Here is a 16,198-nt window from a genome sequence, read left to right on the forward strand (position 1 = left end):
AGCATATTCACATTGTCCATAAACATTTTCATTTCAGTATGCTCATTTAAAATAATCGAGTACCTCCAAATATCAGAACTAAATGTAGAACCACTGTTGCAATCAAGGATTTAACATGGAGAAACATTTGCACAAGTTATAATGAGATTCACTACTTCAACATATCTCTGTAGCTGCTGGAGGAGATTGAGCTAAATCCAAACAAGACTGTTCTTTTCACCTCCATTTCATGCAGGAGAATAGAAACAATGTTGCTGGCAACAGACACTTTGTGACAGAAACACACTCCCCATGGTTACTCATTAATTTTCTGAGATTGGAGAGATTCTGAACATTCATTTCTCTGTTTCTGATTGATTCTGTAGTTTGTCATACACTCTTTCCTTTTTTTTTCTTGACTGAAGAAAACGATTTTTTAAAAACCTGAATCTAGGGCTGGGCAATTAGTCAAAAAATTAATCGAAATCTACAAACATCGATTGTTTTTATTCTGTTATGTCCCCACTGTGTGTTCATGTACTGTCCCTTTGATTCTGCCCCTATCTCCCACATGGAAGCAACCTAAACTGCAAGGCAGACCAAGCGACTTGAGCTGCTAGTACCAAAGAAAAACACAGCGTCTGTGGTTTGGACGTGCTGTGTTTGACTATAATTAAGACGACATCGAACAAAAAGAAGTCAGATGTAAAAATGCTGAGAAAAAATGAGAGGAACAAGCTCCCAGCAACATTAGAAAAGATATCCAATATTTAATACTGGAGCATATTTACAGTACAAGCCTCGTCACTGAACTATGAGGGTCAAAAATAAAAAAACAAAATTATAGGTCATTAATCGTAATCATGGTAAAATGTTAAATTAATCGTGATATTGATTTGCGCTCATATCGCCCAGCACTACCTGAATCTGAGCTCTGTGCTTGGTAACATGAGTTTTTGTTTGGGGAGTTGAAACTGCAAGGAGAATGGTGTGTGTTTCCTGTTTATTTATTTTATTTATTTATTTATTAATTTATTTTTCCTTGTGCCCAGGATTAAGATGTTCTCTGTATTTGACCTCTGAGCTCATCCAAATTATGTCCTATTCCCAGCCATTATCCACATGTCACCAAAAGAGTAAATGTGTGTATTTTATCTTAAGGGCTTTCTGCCTTTATATTGGTGAAGTTTTTTTTTGTTTGTTTGTTTACATGTCAGCTTATAATCAGCACAAGTCTTTGGTAAAAAATAAACGCCGATGCCAGCTGTTCACAAAAGCTGGCTTATGCTTATCAACCATGTGGCAAAATTTCCCCCCTGATCCCAGGCACGTGGGTCTCATATTAAACTCTGGTCCTCTTGAACTGGAGTCTGAAGGAAAAAGGAGCTGACATACACACTCACTTTCAATATCCTTCTAATGAGTAATGCAAACTGTCTGTGTTCCCTTTCGCATCTCTCCATCTGCCCTTTCTCTTTCTGTATATGTACTCTTACTCTCATCCTCTCCCTTTTCTTTTCAGCTTTTTTTCCCCTCTACATTTCTCTCTTGTTCTGTCATTCACATGTGTATGTGCATTCACCCAAGCTCTCATCACTGTTTTTCTCCACTGCTCTACCAGAGTGGAGGTCGTGTCCTCAGCCTGTGCTTGTTCTGGGCTATCTGGGTAAGGATTCTGGCCCTCCTCTCAGACCCCACCCACTTTCTCTCCTGCATATAGCCTAGAGGAAAACCCTTTAGATTTTTGCTTTACTGTCAAATTAGAAGGATTTGTTAGATTTCCTAGTAAATTCTTAACACAATATTAAAGGTTTAAAACCCTTCTAGTAGCCAGGCATTTTCTCCTACTTGATTTATAGCTCCAGCATTTTTCAGTTGTCAGTCATACTGTCAGTTGTCATGGTTGGTCGTGTTATTGCATTTCCTTCTACAAACTACTTTTCTGGAATAGCTTGGACACTATGCAAAATGCAGTAAAAACAAAAATGTGATTTGTTTATTTTCTTGAACCTTTATTTAACTGACAGAAATACAAGTAAACATTTTCAAAATGCCTATAACACTCCAGAAAGATTGGGATGGAGGAACATTTACCACAGATTTACTTACACATTTAATTGAGAACTGAGGATACCAGTTGCTGAAGGTTTGCAAGTGGAATTTTTTTCCCGTACATGTTTAATGAAAGACTTAATCTGCTCAGCATTCTGTGGTTGCCAGGCAGGACGATGAGGCACAAAGATGCCACATTTCAACACATGCAGAATCAGGTCTGGCAGTGTCCTGCTAAAATGATTAGATTTGGGGAAACTACTATGAAACTGTAGCTTACCAGGCTACTCATGATTAAAAGTAGCTTAGCAACAACCTAGCTACTCGGTTAAAAAATGATTTAGCTACTGAGGAAAAAGTGGCTAATTACACTGAAGTTGTTCAAGGGGCAACATTTGTGAATGTTTTACTTATAAATCCATTTAAGAGCACAATATTTAAAGCATTATGAAACCCAGTATGATCTTTATGACTTAAATTCCATAAAAAAATATAAATGCTAGTCAACACACACATTGTGAGCTGTACGTCAATCGTACAGCTGCTGAGATATATGCTAGAGATTAAAGACATATAGAAGTGGGTGATATGGCCCTAAAATATCACAATATTTCAGGGTATTATGGTAATAGCAATATACTTGGCGATATGACAAAACACTGAAAAATACTTTAATTTCAAGAACACACTATTGCATCAAAATATATGATATACTAATATAAATTGCATTCAATTGTAATTTGTTTAAATTGTAAATTAATGTGTTAGTTTTATTTTACTACAAATATAAGATTTTCAAACATTCAGAAGAAGATACAAAAGAAATCTGTAAACATTTGCTTAGTTTTTAAACAAAAGTATCTTACCAATATATATATCCATATGATGTGTTACTGCATGATCTCATTAAATAAAGTCAGAATATCACTATTATCACAATATTATCATGAACAATACGATGTGGCACAGCCCTAAAGACATGTTTTCCTTTTTTCTTCAGACATACACAGTCAAATATTCAAATATTCCTTGAAGATCCTATTAATCCCTAGTAGATGGTGAAAGACATATTCTTTGTAATCTTTCATTGAGAACTGTTTTTACTAAACTTTTGGCACAAAATAATGAGCCATGACCTAATGAGCTCAGACTGATCTTTTGGTGAATGCTCCATTTATACCCAATCATGACACCTCATGTTTTTACCAATTTATCTCCTTATTTTGGAATATATCAAAAGGTTATTAAAAATATTCAGGGAACTATTCACTCAGATTGTTGTTTTACCTATTTTCCCTCCACCATTAAGATACCATTAAGAAGGTTAAAGATGTTGTAGGGTGGTTTCAACAAAAGCTCTCTCTAGAGACTACTGCAACACCATTGTGTGAGGTGATTTTTGCAACAGATTCAGTGAAGTCTCTAAAACGAGGATTCTGGCCAACATTGTGAGCTAAAGTTTGCCTGTGAACTGAGTTTTAATTTTTTAAAACATTTTAGTTGGCACCACGCCCCTGAACTGGATAAGTGGTTACAGATAATAAATGAATGAATGAATTTTTAGTTGGTGAACCTGCAAGGTTGAAGCTAGGGTCATGATCCAGGCCCAGTTGAAACTGTTATGAAGTGGCTGATGGTGGTAGAGTTTCCAGAGTTAATTACCAGTCAGTGATGGCAGCAGATGGCAAATAAGTGACATCTCAGATTAATCCCTCTTTTCCCAGTAAAAACAACTAAACTGCTATTGTACTTCATATTTATAGTTTTCATACATGTCTTTTCATCTTAGACAAATGCTGCTATAATCTGGTAAACATATGCTTAATAACGTGGCTGGAATGTATTGTGTATGGTGTCCTGTTCCCTCTAGTTCCTAAAGGTGTTTCAATATATTTATTTTGAATGGAGGAAATTTCAAAAGGACTCTTGACTTGAATGGACCAACATTCATATTTTTTCAGTTCTTTTAATTTGTCAGACTCTACAGGACTCCAGAGTCACATCAAACTGTCAATACATGTTTTATACTTATTAATGTTACTATTAAAAAATGTAGACCATTGTGTTTGGTCTTGCTTTCAGATGAGAGGCAGGGGACCCTCAGGTTGAGTAACCTGACTAAAAACATGTCAGGAAAGTACGTCTGCAGGGCCAGCAACACAGCTGGGAGTGATAGTTGCCACATCAACTTGGAGGTCTCCACCCGTGAGTACCACTTGCAGGCAGGTAGCAGTGTCTTGTGTGCTCTTCTGTAACTAAAGTGAATTTATTTTATGTGTATTTTATTGCAGCCAATAATGCCTGGCTTATAGCTGGAGCCACAGTGGGGTCGGTGGTGGGACTGGTGGCCCTTGTTCTTTTCCTGATTTTTGTCCTTAGGAGGAACCGTGACACAGAGGAAGAAATGGCCAATGATATCAAGTGAGCCAATTTTTTTTTCAGAAAAAAAATTGGATACTTTATTTTAAATAAACACATTTCTAACACTTTTTTTTTTTAATGTTTCAAAAATCGATATTTCATAAGATATTAGAGAAGTTTTGTTTCCACAGCATACATTGACAGGTTGTTTTGTAACCAGGATGTCACTGAATGGCAATTTTTAATTATGTGTATGTTTGAAATTTGCTGCTTATTGCTGATTGATGTCTATTTCAGGGAGGACGCTCAGGCTCCAAAGAGGGTCTCCTGGGCCAAGAGCACCACAGGTTCGGACATAATCTCAAAGAATGGAACTCTGTCCTCCATAGCCACTAGCCCTCCACCACGGGACTCACAACACACCCCTAACAACCATTACCGGTACCCACCTGGAGCCTGTGACACAGCCTCCGTCCTCACAGCATCTGGCAGCACAACCGCATACAGTCTGCATCCGGGAGAAACCAACCCCCTGCACGGGCTCCCTGGGTACAATGGCAGCAGAACACCCAGCCAAACCCTCCACCACCAGCACTACCGCCACCAAGCTCAGCCACACAACAGGCCCCCCAGCTCCGACAGCAGCTCCACACACCGGACTGAAGGAGCTCAACCTCAGGCCCCTCGTTCTACTACAACCACCACCACCACCAACACCACACCTGTCAACTCCACCACGTTGACCCGCCCAACAGCCATCCCCCTTGTGCCCAGCCACAACCAGGCTGGCTCACTGGTGTAGCTTCTCAGTCCTCGGACAGAGGGACTCAACCGCAGAATATACACTCATTGATGCTCATTGATTTTGCAAGTGACGTCAGTGAGATGAACTGCGAGGGGAAAAGAGTTTGGAACTTTCTTGCATCAAACAGACTGTTGAAAAAAGCATTACTTATAGCTTAAGATTTTTTTTATACTCAAGATTTAAAAAGAAGGAAGTGTTATGTAGCAGGTTGTTTTATAAAATACGTTGCATTTTTTTTCCCTCTCTAATTTGTGTAGTTATTAAACCGGCTCCTCCTGTAGTGTGAGTGAAACTGCATTAAACACACTCATTGATTTAATTGGGTGTAGGTTAAAGGATTACTTTTTGTATTTGGGATATAAAGAATATATAAAAATGTAGCAGTTTATTTTAAAAAGTAAACTGTATGGGTGGTTTTTTTATATACAGTTTGTGTAATCAGCAGGCCACGATGCCTGAATAAACATGTTGAATTATATTTTTGTTTTTTATTCTCTCAATTAAGTCGTTTTTTTTTTTTTTTTTTTTCTCCTGAAGAAATGATTGAGAATTCAGTTTTGCCAATTCTGTTTCATCAGCATTTACATAAATTCCTCTTCAGGAAAAGGATAGCAGAATGTCCTCCCTTGTATTGATATGTTAATGGGTACCGAAGACGATGATTTACTGGATTACAGGTTTTGTTTGAGTGATTTGACTGAATTAGTCAGTACTGTGTTCAGTGTGCTCTGTAACTTTAAATGTTACCTTGTGCCTCCATTTTGCTCAGGAGTTTCTACATTTGGCTGTTTCCTGAATCCACCTTGGACAGATTTTGCAGTCTGAACATTCATTTTCTTCAGAAAAAGTAGTAAATTGATAGAAGTTATTTTTATAGAGTATATTTAGGGGGACTTGATTATTCACTGAAGCTCCTTTTTTTTTATTCTCCCCCGAATGTTAAATCAACATTCCCAAGGTTTTGGTCATTGGATTTTGCTGAACCAAAAATGTGTTCTTTTGAAAGTGGCTGTTGATCATGTAGCTTTTCAAGTTTACCTAGGCTTTAAAGAGATCTTCCTCTTTGTCTCATGGTCAATGCTTCCGTTTTGTTTTGTGCAGATTGTTTGGGTTTGAAATTTTCTCTTGCCATACAAGTGAATGTTGTAGTGGAGTTCAGTAAATGAGTAAGTCACAGCATTTGGTTTCTTAGTCTTGTTTCAGGCAGACGCATTTAGGCATTTCTGATCTGAAATTGATTTTTTTTAACCCTCAAGCCTTTATTCCCTGTTTGTCCACAAGGTGGGAGCAAAGAGATGAGAGAAATGTTTAAGTGCTGTTATGAAAAGAAAGGAGTGCCCAAATCTGTGTTCATTTCAGAAACAGATGATTACACTTCTTGTTCAATAAATGCTACAATTATATTTACCAGTTTTTCTGTTTTAATTGATTTTATTTACATCACAAATAAATGTTCATATGGATCTTCTGATAAGTGAAACAATCTACTTTAGGATGCACCCATTACTGACACAGGCGTTCAGTTGCACACAAAGTGTGTATGATGTCCATAGGAAAGCTCTGACCATGAAATGAAATGCTTTAGAACAGGTAACCCCCCATCCACCACCACAACCCACCCCATCATTGGGCTGTGAAGAGTGACCTTGAGATACATCTGATGTAAAGCTGCAACAGTGAGATACAGACTAACCACTAATATACTTGAATTTCAACATAAATATGCAGGATTTCTTCAAAGGTCTAGGCATTCGGTTTATGCTGCAAATTTGTATTTGTTTTACTGTACTTAATTTGTCCCTTCATACATAAAAGATATTATCTGAGGACCTACAGAGATCTTAGTGGGTCTTATTTACATTAACATGGTTCCACCTGCCTGCCCAAAAACCAAACAACGGCTGAAGGCTGCGTCCACTCTTAGTCAGTGCCACCCACTCAGGAGCTGGACCCAATCTCTGGAACTGTAAGGAAAATAAAGCTCCATGTAAGAAACTAAAGATAAACATGGTTAACAGTCACACTGTGCTCATTTCTTGGATTTTGTTGCAGTGTCTTGGTAAGTAATTTTTTGAATTGGTAAAATAATACTGAATTTACTGGTACCTTTTATAAGCAATCGTCCTGTTGTGTATGCAATTCGGGGTTTGTTTCATTTTAGCACAAAGTAGCTAACAATCATATGTTCTCCAGTTTTCTTGTATAATCTCCTATAATAAAATGTTAAACATTAATAATAGGAAAAGGATCTGATTCACTTCCTGGTGTCTCTATAGAAGACTGTTAGCCTCATTATTGTCTGACATGAATACATTTGTCACTGATTGAACTCAAAATTGGCCTATTTCTGCATTTTGTGTGGTCATCTATTAAACATACTTAAATAGATTTACAAATCTCATCTGAGTAAGGCAAGAATATAAAAACATAAAACAAGGATCTGAAGTGTTAATACTTGAGCATTTATTTAACTGAAGAATGTACAGAGAAAATATTTCTACCACACACCATAAATGTTGGGACACAGATTTTTGACACTGTGTTTAATTTGTCTAGGAAATGACACTCTTTTTTCCTCTGTTCTTGTTTGATACAAGACTTCATCTGCTCAGGAGTATGTGGTTGCCTTTGTCATTGTGTTTGATTCTCTTTATCATTACAACATAAAACATTTCAAGATTCCAAGGCCAGTCAAACACATGCACTCTGTGTGTATTAAGCCATGCTGTTGTAGTATGAGCAGAATGAGGCCTGCCATTTTCTTGCTATACATGTCCACAGCCCACACACTGTCTTTAGGACCTTCTGAGATTAATATATTTCTGTGCTGAATTAACGCTGGGCTTTCTCCTTGCATAAATGTTTCAGAAGGACTCCTTAGCCTGTGTGGTTATGTTTATCACAGTAGCATAATGGTTTCTCATGCAGTCCCATCTGAGTGCTTGAAGGTCATACACCTTTAATAACTGTTTCAGCCATTTTCTGAGGTTTCTCCAGTTTCTCTGATTATTTTTTAACATAATGTGCAGGTAGTGAAAGACCTACATGCTTTGCACTTTTGAACTGTTTAATATGCTTATGAAGTTTGGCACAAAGTAGTGAGCCGTAAAACATATATTCTTGCAAAGACTGGGCTTTTGCGGAATGCCCCTTTTATAGTCAGTCATCATTCCCTCGTCTGTTACTAGTTATATTTTAATTTGTGGACTCACTAAATAAAGGGAGGGGGAAAAAGAATCAACTTGTTGATATTGTTGTAAGGTATAGCCAACCTGTGTACCTTTAAGCTAATCTTTTATAATAGAAAATGTGTATTGTATTAAAGTAGGGTGACCAGACGTCCTCTTTTACCCGGATATGTCCTCTTTTTTAGACTTAAAAAAATGTCCGGGCGGAATTTCACAAACATCCGGGATTTTGTTTTTCTAGAGCTTACATAGAACTTCGAGAAGCGTTTCGTTCACAAACTAGTCCCGCCCTCCCCTACTCCGATTGGTTCTCTTGATTGAGAAGGGGGAGTTGTGAAGTAGCCTAAAATCTTCTGATTGGACGGTCTGACTGTAGATCTACCGTTATTGGTCGATAATCTTCTCTGTAAACATTTAATTGGTCAGTCTGCACGTCAGTAGTCCTTGTTTACGTCAGGCAAAGCTCATGTACTTACCCTCATCTCGAGCAGCTATGCCGAAACGTAAATGTAAGTTCTCGGATGAATTAAAAAAGAAATTCCCATGTTTTGTGTAGCAAATAAAAGTGTAAAGGACACCTAGTTTCAGCTAAGCATACAACGGCAGCGAGGGGCGAGAGCTCTCACCCCCCCCCGCCCGCCCTCTTTTTCACCATCTTAGATCTGCTCACCCTAATTAAGGTATGTTAAACAAATATGGGGAGAGTGAGTATTTTTTCGTTTAAATACCCAGACTTTCTAGATTGTTCTTGGTTATGTGAATTCTAATTATAGCTGATTGATACTGTATTTCAACTGAGGTATCCCACAAAGACATAAATATATAAGTAGACATTAAGTTCTTTAGGTCAAAGAGTGTCCATGTATTATTTTGATTCAGAGTAATACATTTAATTAATAAATGTTTCTAATTAACATTTTATATGGATATTCAGAGCAAACAGTCCAGGTTTATTAGACTTAATCATATTTTCAGTCAAATGTTTATCTTCCATGTGGAAAGTAGGTCATTTTGTCTTTGCACTGAGATGTAAACCTAGATGTATTCATGGTTCCTGGTCACCTGATTAGTCACATGGCTGTTGATTGAGCAGGCTGCATTGTAAAGATATGTTAGTGTATGTATTTGGTGTCAGTTCTCATTTAAATTCTCAATGCGTCTCGATTTTTTTATTACTATTATTATTAGTGTGTGGCATTATCTGACCAAATATCAGTTTAATTATCTAAAAGCTACACACCAAAATACAGAGCCCTCTGTATATAAAATAATTTTCAAATGTTTGATGGGATAAATTGTTAAATGAGGTTTGTTTTAAAAAAAAAACGAAAAATAACATCAACAACAAAAAACAAATGTGGTCTGAAACACTCTTTATAAAGTCAATATATGGTAGGCTTATTATCTGAACAGATTTCCAAAATAATAAATAAATAAACCAAAAATTCATTTAAAAAGTGTAATTAATTATATTAAATTATATTTCGAAAGCAGTATTTTTGTTTCTATAATGTTGGTTCTTGTGATTGCTAATTAGTTTGCAGGGCAGCACAGTGGTACAGCAGGTAGTGTAGCAGTCACACAGCTCCAGGGACCTGGAGGTTGCGGGATCAAGTCCTGCTCCGGGTGACTGTCTGTGAGGAGTTTGGTGTGTTCTCCCTGTGTCATGTGTGGGTTTCCTCCCATGGTCCAAAAACACGTTGGCAGGTGGATTAGTGACTCAAAAAGTGTCGTGTGTGTGTGTCGCCCTGTGAAGGACTGGTGCCTCCTCCAGGGTGTGTTCTTGCCTTGCACTCTTAGGCTCCGGACCCACTGTGACCCTGAACTAGATAAGTGGTTGCAGACAATGAATAATTAGTTTGTGGACATTGCTACTATATTTTGTATCATTTACAGTGTTTACATATTCACATCAAACCCTGAGGGGGGAAAAAGGTGTTGTCCATGATATGAGCCCTGTAATGACAATATATAATGTCGCATCCCATTGTTCTCTTTGCTCAATCCATTAATCCAGAATGCATTAATTAAAGTAAGGTTTATATAATCACAATTGATTGTTAAATTCATTGTGTTTTTAGTTTAACTAAATATTTCTTTTAGAGCTGACAAAAATGCCAGTGAATAAAACTAATTTCTCACATTAGTCTTGTTTGTTGTTGGTCAGATGGAGTGTGGTCAGGGGACGCAGTTGTGGTGAAGAGAACAGTGTTTGCTCGTTCAGGTTCCCCTGCTGAACTTTCCTGCAGCTACAGCACACATGCTACTCAGGGCTTTACTCTGGAGTGGCGCTATGCTGCTCCAGGAACTCCTGCTCTTGAGGCGAAGAGGGTGAGTGCCTGTTTACAGAAATTATGCCAAGTTTTTTTTTTTCCCTCAAGGAACCCTTCAAGAGACACAAAATGCTACATGTTCCTTTCATTGATTAATCTAAATTCAGAATGTGACACCTGGATGTTGATGCAGTCTCTACTGGGGATACTTTGAGAAGGTTCTGGCTGCAGACATGCACTCTCTGCCTCACATGCACCGCCAGCCTATTCATGACTCCAATGCACTCTCTGCCACAGAAACTGAATTACGTTGAGTTTGTTGAGGAATACGTTTGTGCTTGATGCGCGCAACCGGTGTGAAAGACTACGCAGATTAAAGCAGTGTATGGTCTGGAGTGAAATTAGCTTTATGATCAAAGGTTTGTGATATTTCAGGTTTTAGCTGTATTTTCTAATTTTTGTTTTTTTATTTTCATAAAAAAGGTGTTAAATGTTTCTTTTCAGAATTGTGGTTTAATAAATTAACAAATTTGACTAACCCCAAGATTTAGTACTGTTTAACTTCATATTTGTACCAAATTATTTAAATATCAAGTAACCACAATTTGATACGAGGATATAAAAATCACACAGAGTAAAAATGTAGCTTTTTTAGCTTCTAAATTAGAAGGATTTAGAAAATTACAACTACCCTAAATCCTGTCTACTCTGACAGCAGACGTGCACCGGGTGTGTTCCATCCCACAGAGAGAGGGAGCAGGCTACAAAGTGCGCATGTCTACTAAACACACCATATTTACTGTAAACTCTAATAATATTGTAATGGAATAGTGATTATGGTGTCTTAGGAAAAAAAACTACAATGACGATAAGGTTACTGGCTCTACTTTATAAGCAGAAACATCAAGCTACTGCTCTGCTGCATGAAGCACATTCAGTGGAAGCTGTCATCATATATAGCACCAAATCAGACCTGCCCTGGGGTGGTCCTGATGACTGAAGAACAAGGGGAAAGGGGGAAATTATATTACACAGGGACAAATGGACTACAACTAAAAACTCCTACATCAATTGGCTGGCGAGTGTATATTGGCCGCTGATATAGTGTTAACCTTGATCTTTTCTTGGTGCAGGTGTTGTACTACAATGGGCAGCTGTACTGGGTGAACTCTTGGGAAGGCAGGATGGCTTTAATACAGAACCCTCCAGTCTCAGGTGTTGCCTCTGTGAAGATCCTCAGTGTCCAGCCATCAGACACTGGCATTTACATCTGTGATGTCACCAATCCTCATGACTGGTCAGGCAGTGGACAGGGTCTGATTAACCTGACCGTACTTGGTATGCAAAAAGATCTAATACTTGCATAAATCATAAATAACACACTTTTGTATGTATTTCTGTATTGGGACTGTTGTTGTCTTCAGTGACTTTGTGTGTACAAGCCCAGCATGTAGATCAGTTTAGAGGTGTTCATTAAAGTATTGATTAAATGCCCCTTCGTCAATGTTGGATGATATGGAATGAACAGCATTTGAAACAGTGTTCAGGTGATACTGCTGTTCCTGGTTTCCTCTCACAGTCCAAAACACATGTTGATATGAGGATTGGCTATGCAGGGTTGTCCACTAGAGTGTGTGTGTGTGTGTGTGTGAGTGAGAGAGAGAGAGAGAGAGTGAGAGGCGTCTAAAGGTCGGGTCTAAAGGATCCCCACTCACTTAAAACCTGACATATTAATAAGTTGCCAGCGCTGTTAGTTAATTAAAAAATAATGATGACTTCGGGTTAATAAAAAGAATATTTAGTGCATTTAATACAAATCTGTTCCAAAAGAGTGGAAGCTGTTAAGAGTGTATCTCTTAATACACTTAAAGGCAATGTTGACAGTTCTGGGGAACTGACATTCTCTCATTTGTTCAGGGGCTCAGCGTCTTTCAAGGTGGAATGGCATGTTTGAGGCAAATAACTACTTTAGTTTGTAGGTGGCTGAAGTTTAACCTGTCTCTGTGTTTTTAATTCACTGTTTGAATTAAAACAAAGTCTCATTTGTAACTCGAGTGGTTAAGATTCAAAACTCTTTTGATCTGTGTTTACTTTCATGTGGTTAGCGGTCTCCAGAATTTGGAGTCAGTTCTAGTGTAAATATGTTAATATTACACACCAATGAAGCTGGAATAGAGCAATATCCTCATCCCATTTCATGCTTTAATCATTTATAGGTCTCCCTGCCTTCTAAACACATTCAGATGCTGTTTCTGTACCGTGAGCAGAGAGCCATGGCATGGACCATTTTGGGCTGAGACCCTTTGTTTTGTTTTTTTTACCCATTTACTGGCATAGGGTTTCGTAAAAACACATCAGAATGTTTTTCCCAGTGCTCAAACAGACTGGAGAGCTAGCAAATAGTGAGAAAACATTTTATAAAATAAAAGTTTGGATCATGAAAGTCACATTTAATTTCATATAACCAATATTGGGTAAGCACGTATTTACAAATAATTTCCCCTATTAAGTACTTTAACGTGCATTAACTGCTTTAATGCACTTCCTGTTTCAGTGCCTCCATCTGTGCCTGTTTGTCAGCTGAGTGGCAGCACCTATGTGGGGGATGATGTCACTCTGATATGTACCAGCACTCAGGGGTTCCCTACACCCATCTACTCCTGGAGCCGAGAGAAAGATGCAGGCCCTCTGCCTCCTAACGGCATGGTGGAAGGTCTGTAGTGTAACACACACTGCTTTCTTAAAGATAAGTATGAAGGTCTTTAAGTGATTAGCAAAGTGTTTTAGCAAATAAAACACTACAAAGCTGAAACCAACATGTGGGCTTATCTCAGAAACCTGAAACCAGCACATGGTTGTTTGCCGAACAAACATTAAACAGCCCAGTGATTTCACTATGACCTTCAGGTAACCCTTCAATTATCCAGATCCTCTGGGTCGATCCAATTAAAAGGATAGTTTGACTAAAATTAATATTGGACAAAAGGTACAGATTCTTTCTTATGTTCACATATGACATGTTCTTATTTATATATATTAATTTTATATAATTTATAGGTAATGGTGTGTTAATATTAGAATCCCATTAACAAATATATTTCAACAAATTGAAAATTAACAAAAATTTTATTGTAGTTTTAAGTGGTTGATCTGTTTATTTATGTCTTTCAGATCAGCGCGCTGGTTCTCTGGTGCTGACCAACTTGTCTGATGCCTTTGCTGGAACATACACCTGCAGAGCATCTAATGTTCTGGGAGTGGAAGCTTGCAGTGTAGCTGTGAAAGTGGCATGTGAGTTGGCCGTCACATCCTAAGCTGAGAAGAGCACTATTGAAGCTGGATTTTTATTGATATGTTTATGTGCTGTCATTTGTAAGGAATTTAACTTAAAAAATACCAAATGTCATAGGCTTTGACACCAGTACAGATTCTACATTGAAATAACAACATGGCACATCTTCACAGTCAAGTTTTATTTCTAAATTACTGTGGGTTAGAACAGGATTATTCCCTGTTTTTATTTTTAAAAAATTAATAAATAAATAAAGTACATTATAGGTTGGCACGGGGCTCTAGGGTTGTGCGTTCGAGTCCCACCTTGGGTGACTGTCTGTGGCTGTGTATGAAGTTGCTCCCTTTTTTCTCTGAGTGTCCGAATCCTAAAGTGTAATTTGAGCATGATTTTGAAGGCACTACAATCTTCCACCCTATGTGTTGTAATTTATAGCAAACATCATAGTCCCCTACATGAGCTGAATAAGGAACAGGATGATTTGTGAGGTTTTTTGTTGCTAAGCAAGACAGTGGCATTGTCCAAATTCATTAGCGCTACTTGGTGAAATATATAGTGCCTAAACTAAATAGCACAATGCTAATGAGGCATTAGGGAGCCATTTCGGTCACAGCTTGTGTTTGGTGTGTTTCCACCCACAGTCCAAAAACACACATTTGTAGGTTGATTGGCTATGCTAAATTGTCTATAGGAGTGATTTTGTGAGCGAATGTGTGAGTGAGTGATGCCATGTGATGGACTGGTGCACCGTCCAGGGTAAGACACAAATCTCCACTATGATGCAGCTATCTATCATCCTGGGTGAATCTAATTATTGAACCCTGTCATGTTTAGATCCCTGATGATGTCACTGTACTTTGGAACTGGAAGACCATGAAAACATATTTGGTTTGTTGGCTCTCTCGTTTACCCAGTGTGACACTAGCCAGTGTAGGCACTGGTTAGCTCAGTGGTTCCAGACTTTTTCTGTCGTGGAGGAGCAGTGTGAAGGGAACCATTTTAGGAACCACTGGGTTAGCTAGTGTAACAGAACTGGTAGTTGCTGCCCTCCTCCAAGCGTGCTGAGATGTCTGATGATGTCCTCTAAGGAGCAATTAGAAAACACTTTTACTTATTTGTTTGGCCTTCCTCCCTACACTTGGTAGCATTGTGGGATTGGAAGATTCCTAGCTATATTGTAGTGGTAAAAACATGGTTTACAGCATCACAGGTGAAACTAATCAAGCTAGGGTGTAAAAGTGTTACTGAAATACTGATGATATGCTTAATATTTGTGTTTAAAAGATGGTGGCACAGCAGCAGTAGTTGGTGGAGCACTGATGGGCGTTTTCCTCTTCATTTTGCTGATTGCAGCAGTAGCAGCCTACCTCTTCTGCTACAGAAAAAGGAATACCCAGCCTTCTCAGAGGAATGAGATGAGGTATGAACAGAAGCCTAGTTGTTAATAAACAATTGGTTTGTACAGTAGGTCTGATTTAGGTCTTCTTTCCTCAGGCAAGTGAATGTGGATCAATCAGGGAGCCGCAAGTCAAAGGTTAGGCTGCTTTCTGGTCGTCCTCAAGAACATAACCCTCCACTTAGAGTCTCCCATTTCAGTCCACTGGTGTAAGAACATGTCTACCCTTTCCCTACAGTGCCCTTCATGACTTCATCTCTACTGTACATTACCTAAATGATTAATACATTGCTAAACTGTTTACTTTTGCAAACAAGGTATTGGATATTTGGTAGTTTTATATATTTTTTATGTTTTTGTGAATTCTGTCCTGGTCACTTTTAAAAATACAATTCTAAACATAAAAGGAACACTATGTAAGATTTGCGTTTATTGCTCCTGGGGCTCATCTGGGGAGGGGAGAGTCGTTTTCTGCCCTTCGCCTAAAGCTACATAGTGCATTTTCTACAGTGCTGAGCTCAGAGTAGCAATGATAGATGTTATATTCTCCCTATTACACCTCAAAGCATAAGAGTTTTTGAAGCTTTTGTTTAAAGGCAAAAATGTAACAGTGTTCCTTTAAGCCATTTTTCTAGTATGTCTCTTATAATCTAATACTTTGTATCAGTTCCAATTAATGTAACTAATCACAAAGGACTTTCAGAGCAATTTGGGATCATATTTTGCCTTCAAAGACATTATTATGCATAGACATTTATCATTTATAATGGGTTCATCAGTGTTATTACTAATTTTCCTGAATCCATTTTCTATACAAGATAAAGTACATTTCTGTGCTTTTTAAAGACATTT

The 16,198-nt window shown here is 38.0% G+C and overlaps 2 protein-coding genes across 2 annotated transcripts in view; both read left to right on the plus strand.

The window, feature by feature from the left end:
• The window catches only part of esamb (endothelial cell adhesion molecule b), a 49,452-nt gene extending 42,868 nt beyond the window's left edge, over nt 1–6,584 (plus strand). The window contains exons 5-7 of the mRNA XM_066679634.1: nt 4,114–4,236; nt 4,323–4,452; nt 4,690–6,584. Coding sequence (XP_066535731.1) covers nt 4,114–4,236; nt 4,323–4,452; nt 4,690–5,194 — 758 coding nt within the window. The 3' untranslated portion in view covers nt 5,195–6,584. The remainder of the gene's footprint in view (nt 1–4,113; nt 4,237–4,322; nt 4,453–4,689) is intronic.
• Nucleotides 6,585–8,944: 2,360 nt separating this feature from the next.
• On the plus strand, nt 8,945–16,145 carry LOC136690426 (V-set and immunoglobulin domain-containing protein 2-like). The gene is made up of 7 exons (XM_066662570.1): nt 8,945–9,065; nt 10,553–10,716; nt 11,792–11,996; nt 13,213–13,371; nt 13,830–13,949; nt 15,235–15,370; nt 15,445–16,145. Exons 3-7 carry the CDS (start codon nt 11,843–11,845, stop codon nt 15,557–15,559), a joined length of 684 nt encoding a protein of 227 aa, XP_066518667.1. The 5' UTR covers nt 8,945–9,065; nt 10,553–10,716; nt 11,792–11,842; the 3' UTR covers nt 15,560–16,145.
• Nucleotides 16,146–16,198: the final 53 nt, after the last annotated feature.

This window comes from Hoplias malabaricus, chromosome 1, assembly GCF_029633855.1.
Source record: "Hoplias malabaricus isolate fHopMal1 chromosome 1, fHopMal1.hap1, whole genome shotgun sequence".
Taxonomy (NCBI): Eukaryota; Metazoa; Chordata; class Actinopteri; order Characiformes; family Erythrinidae; genus Hoplias; species Hoplias malabaricus.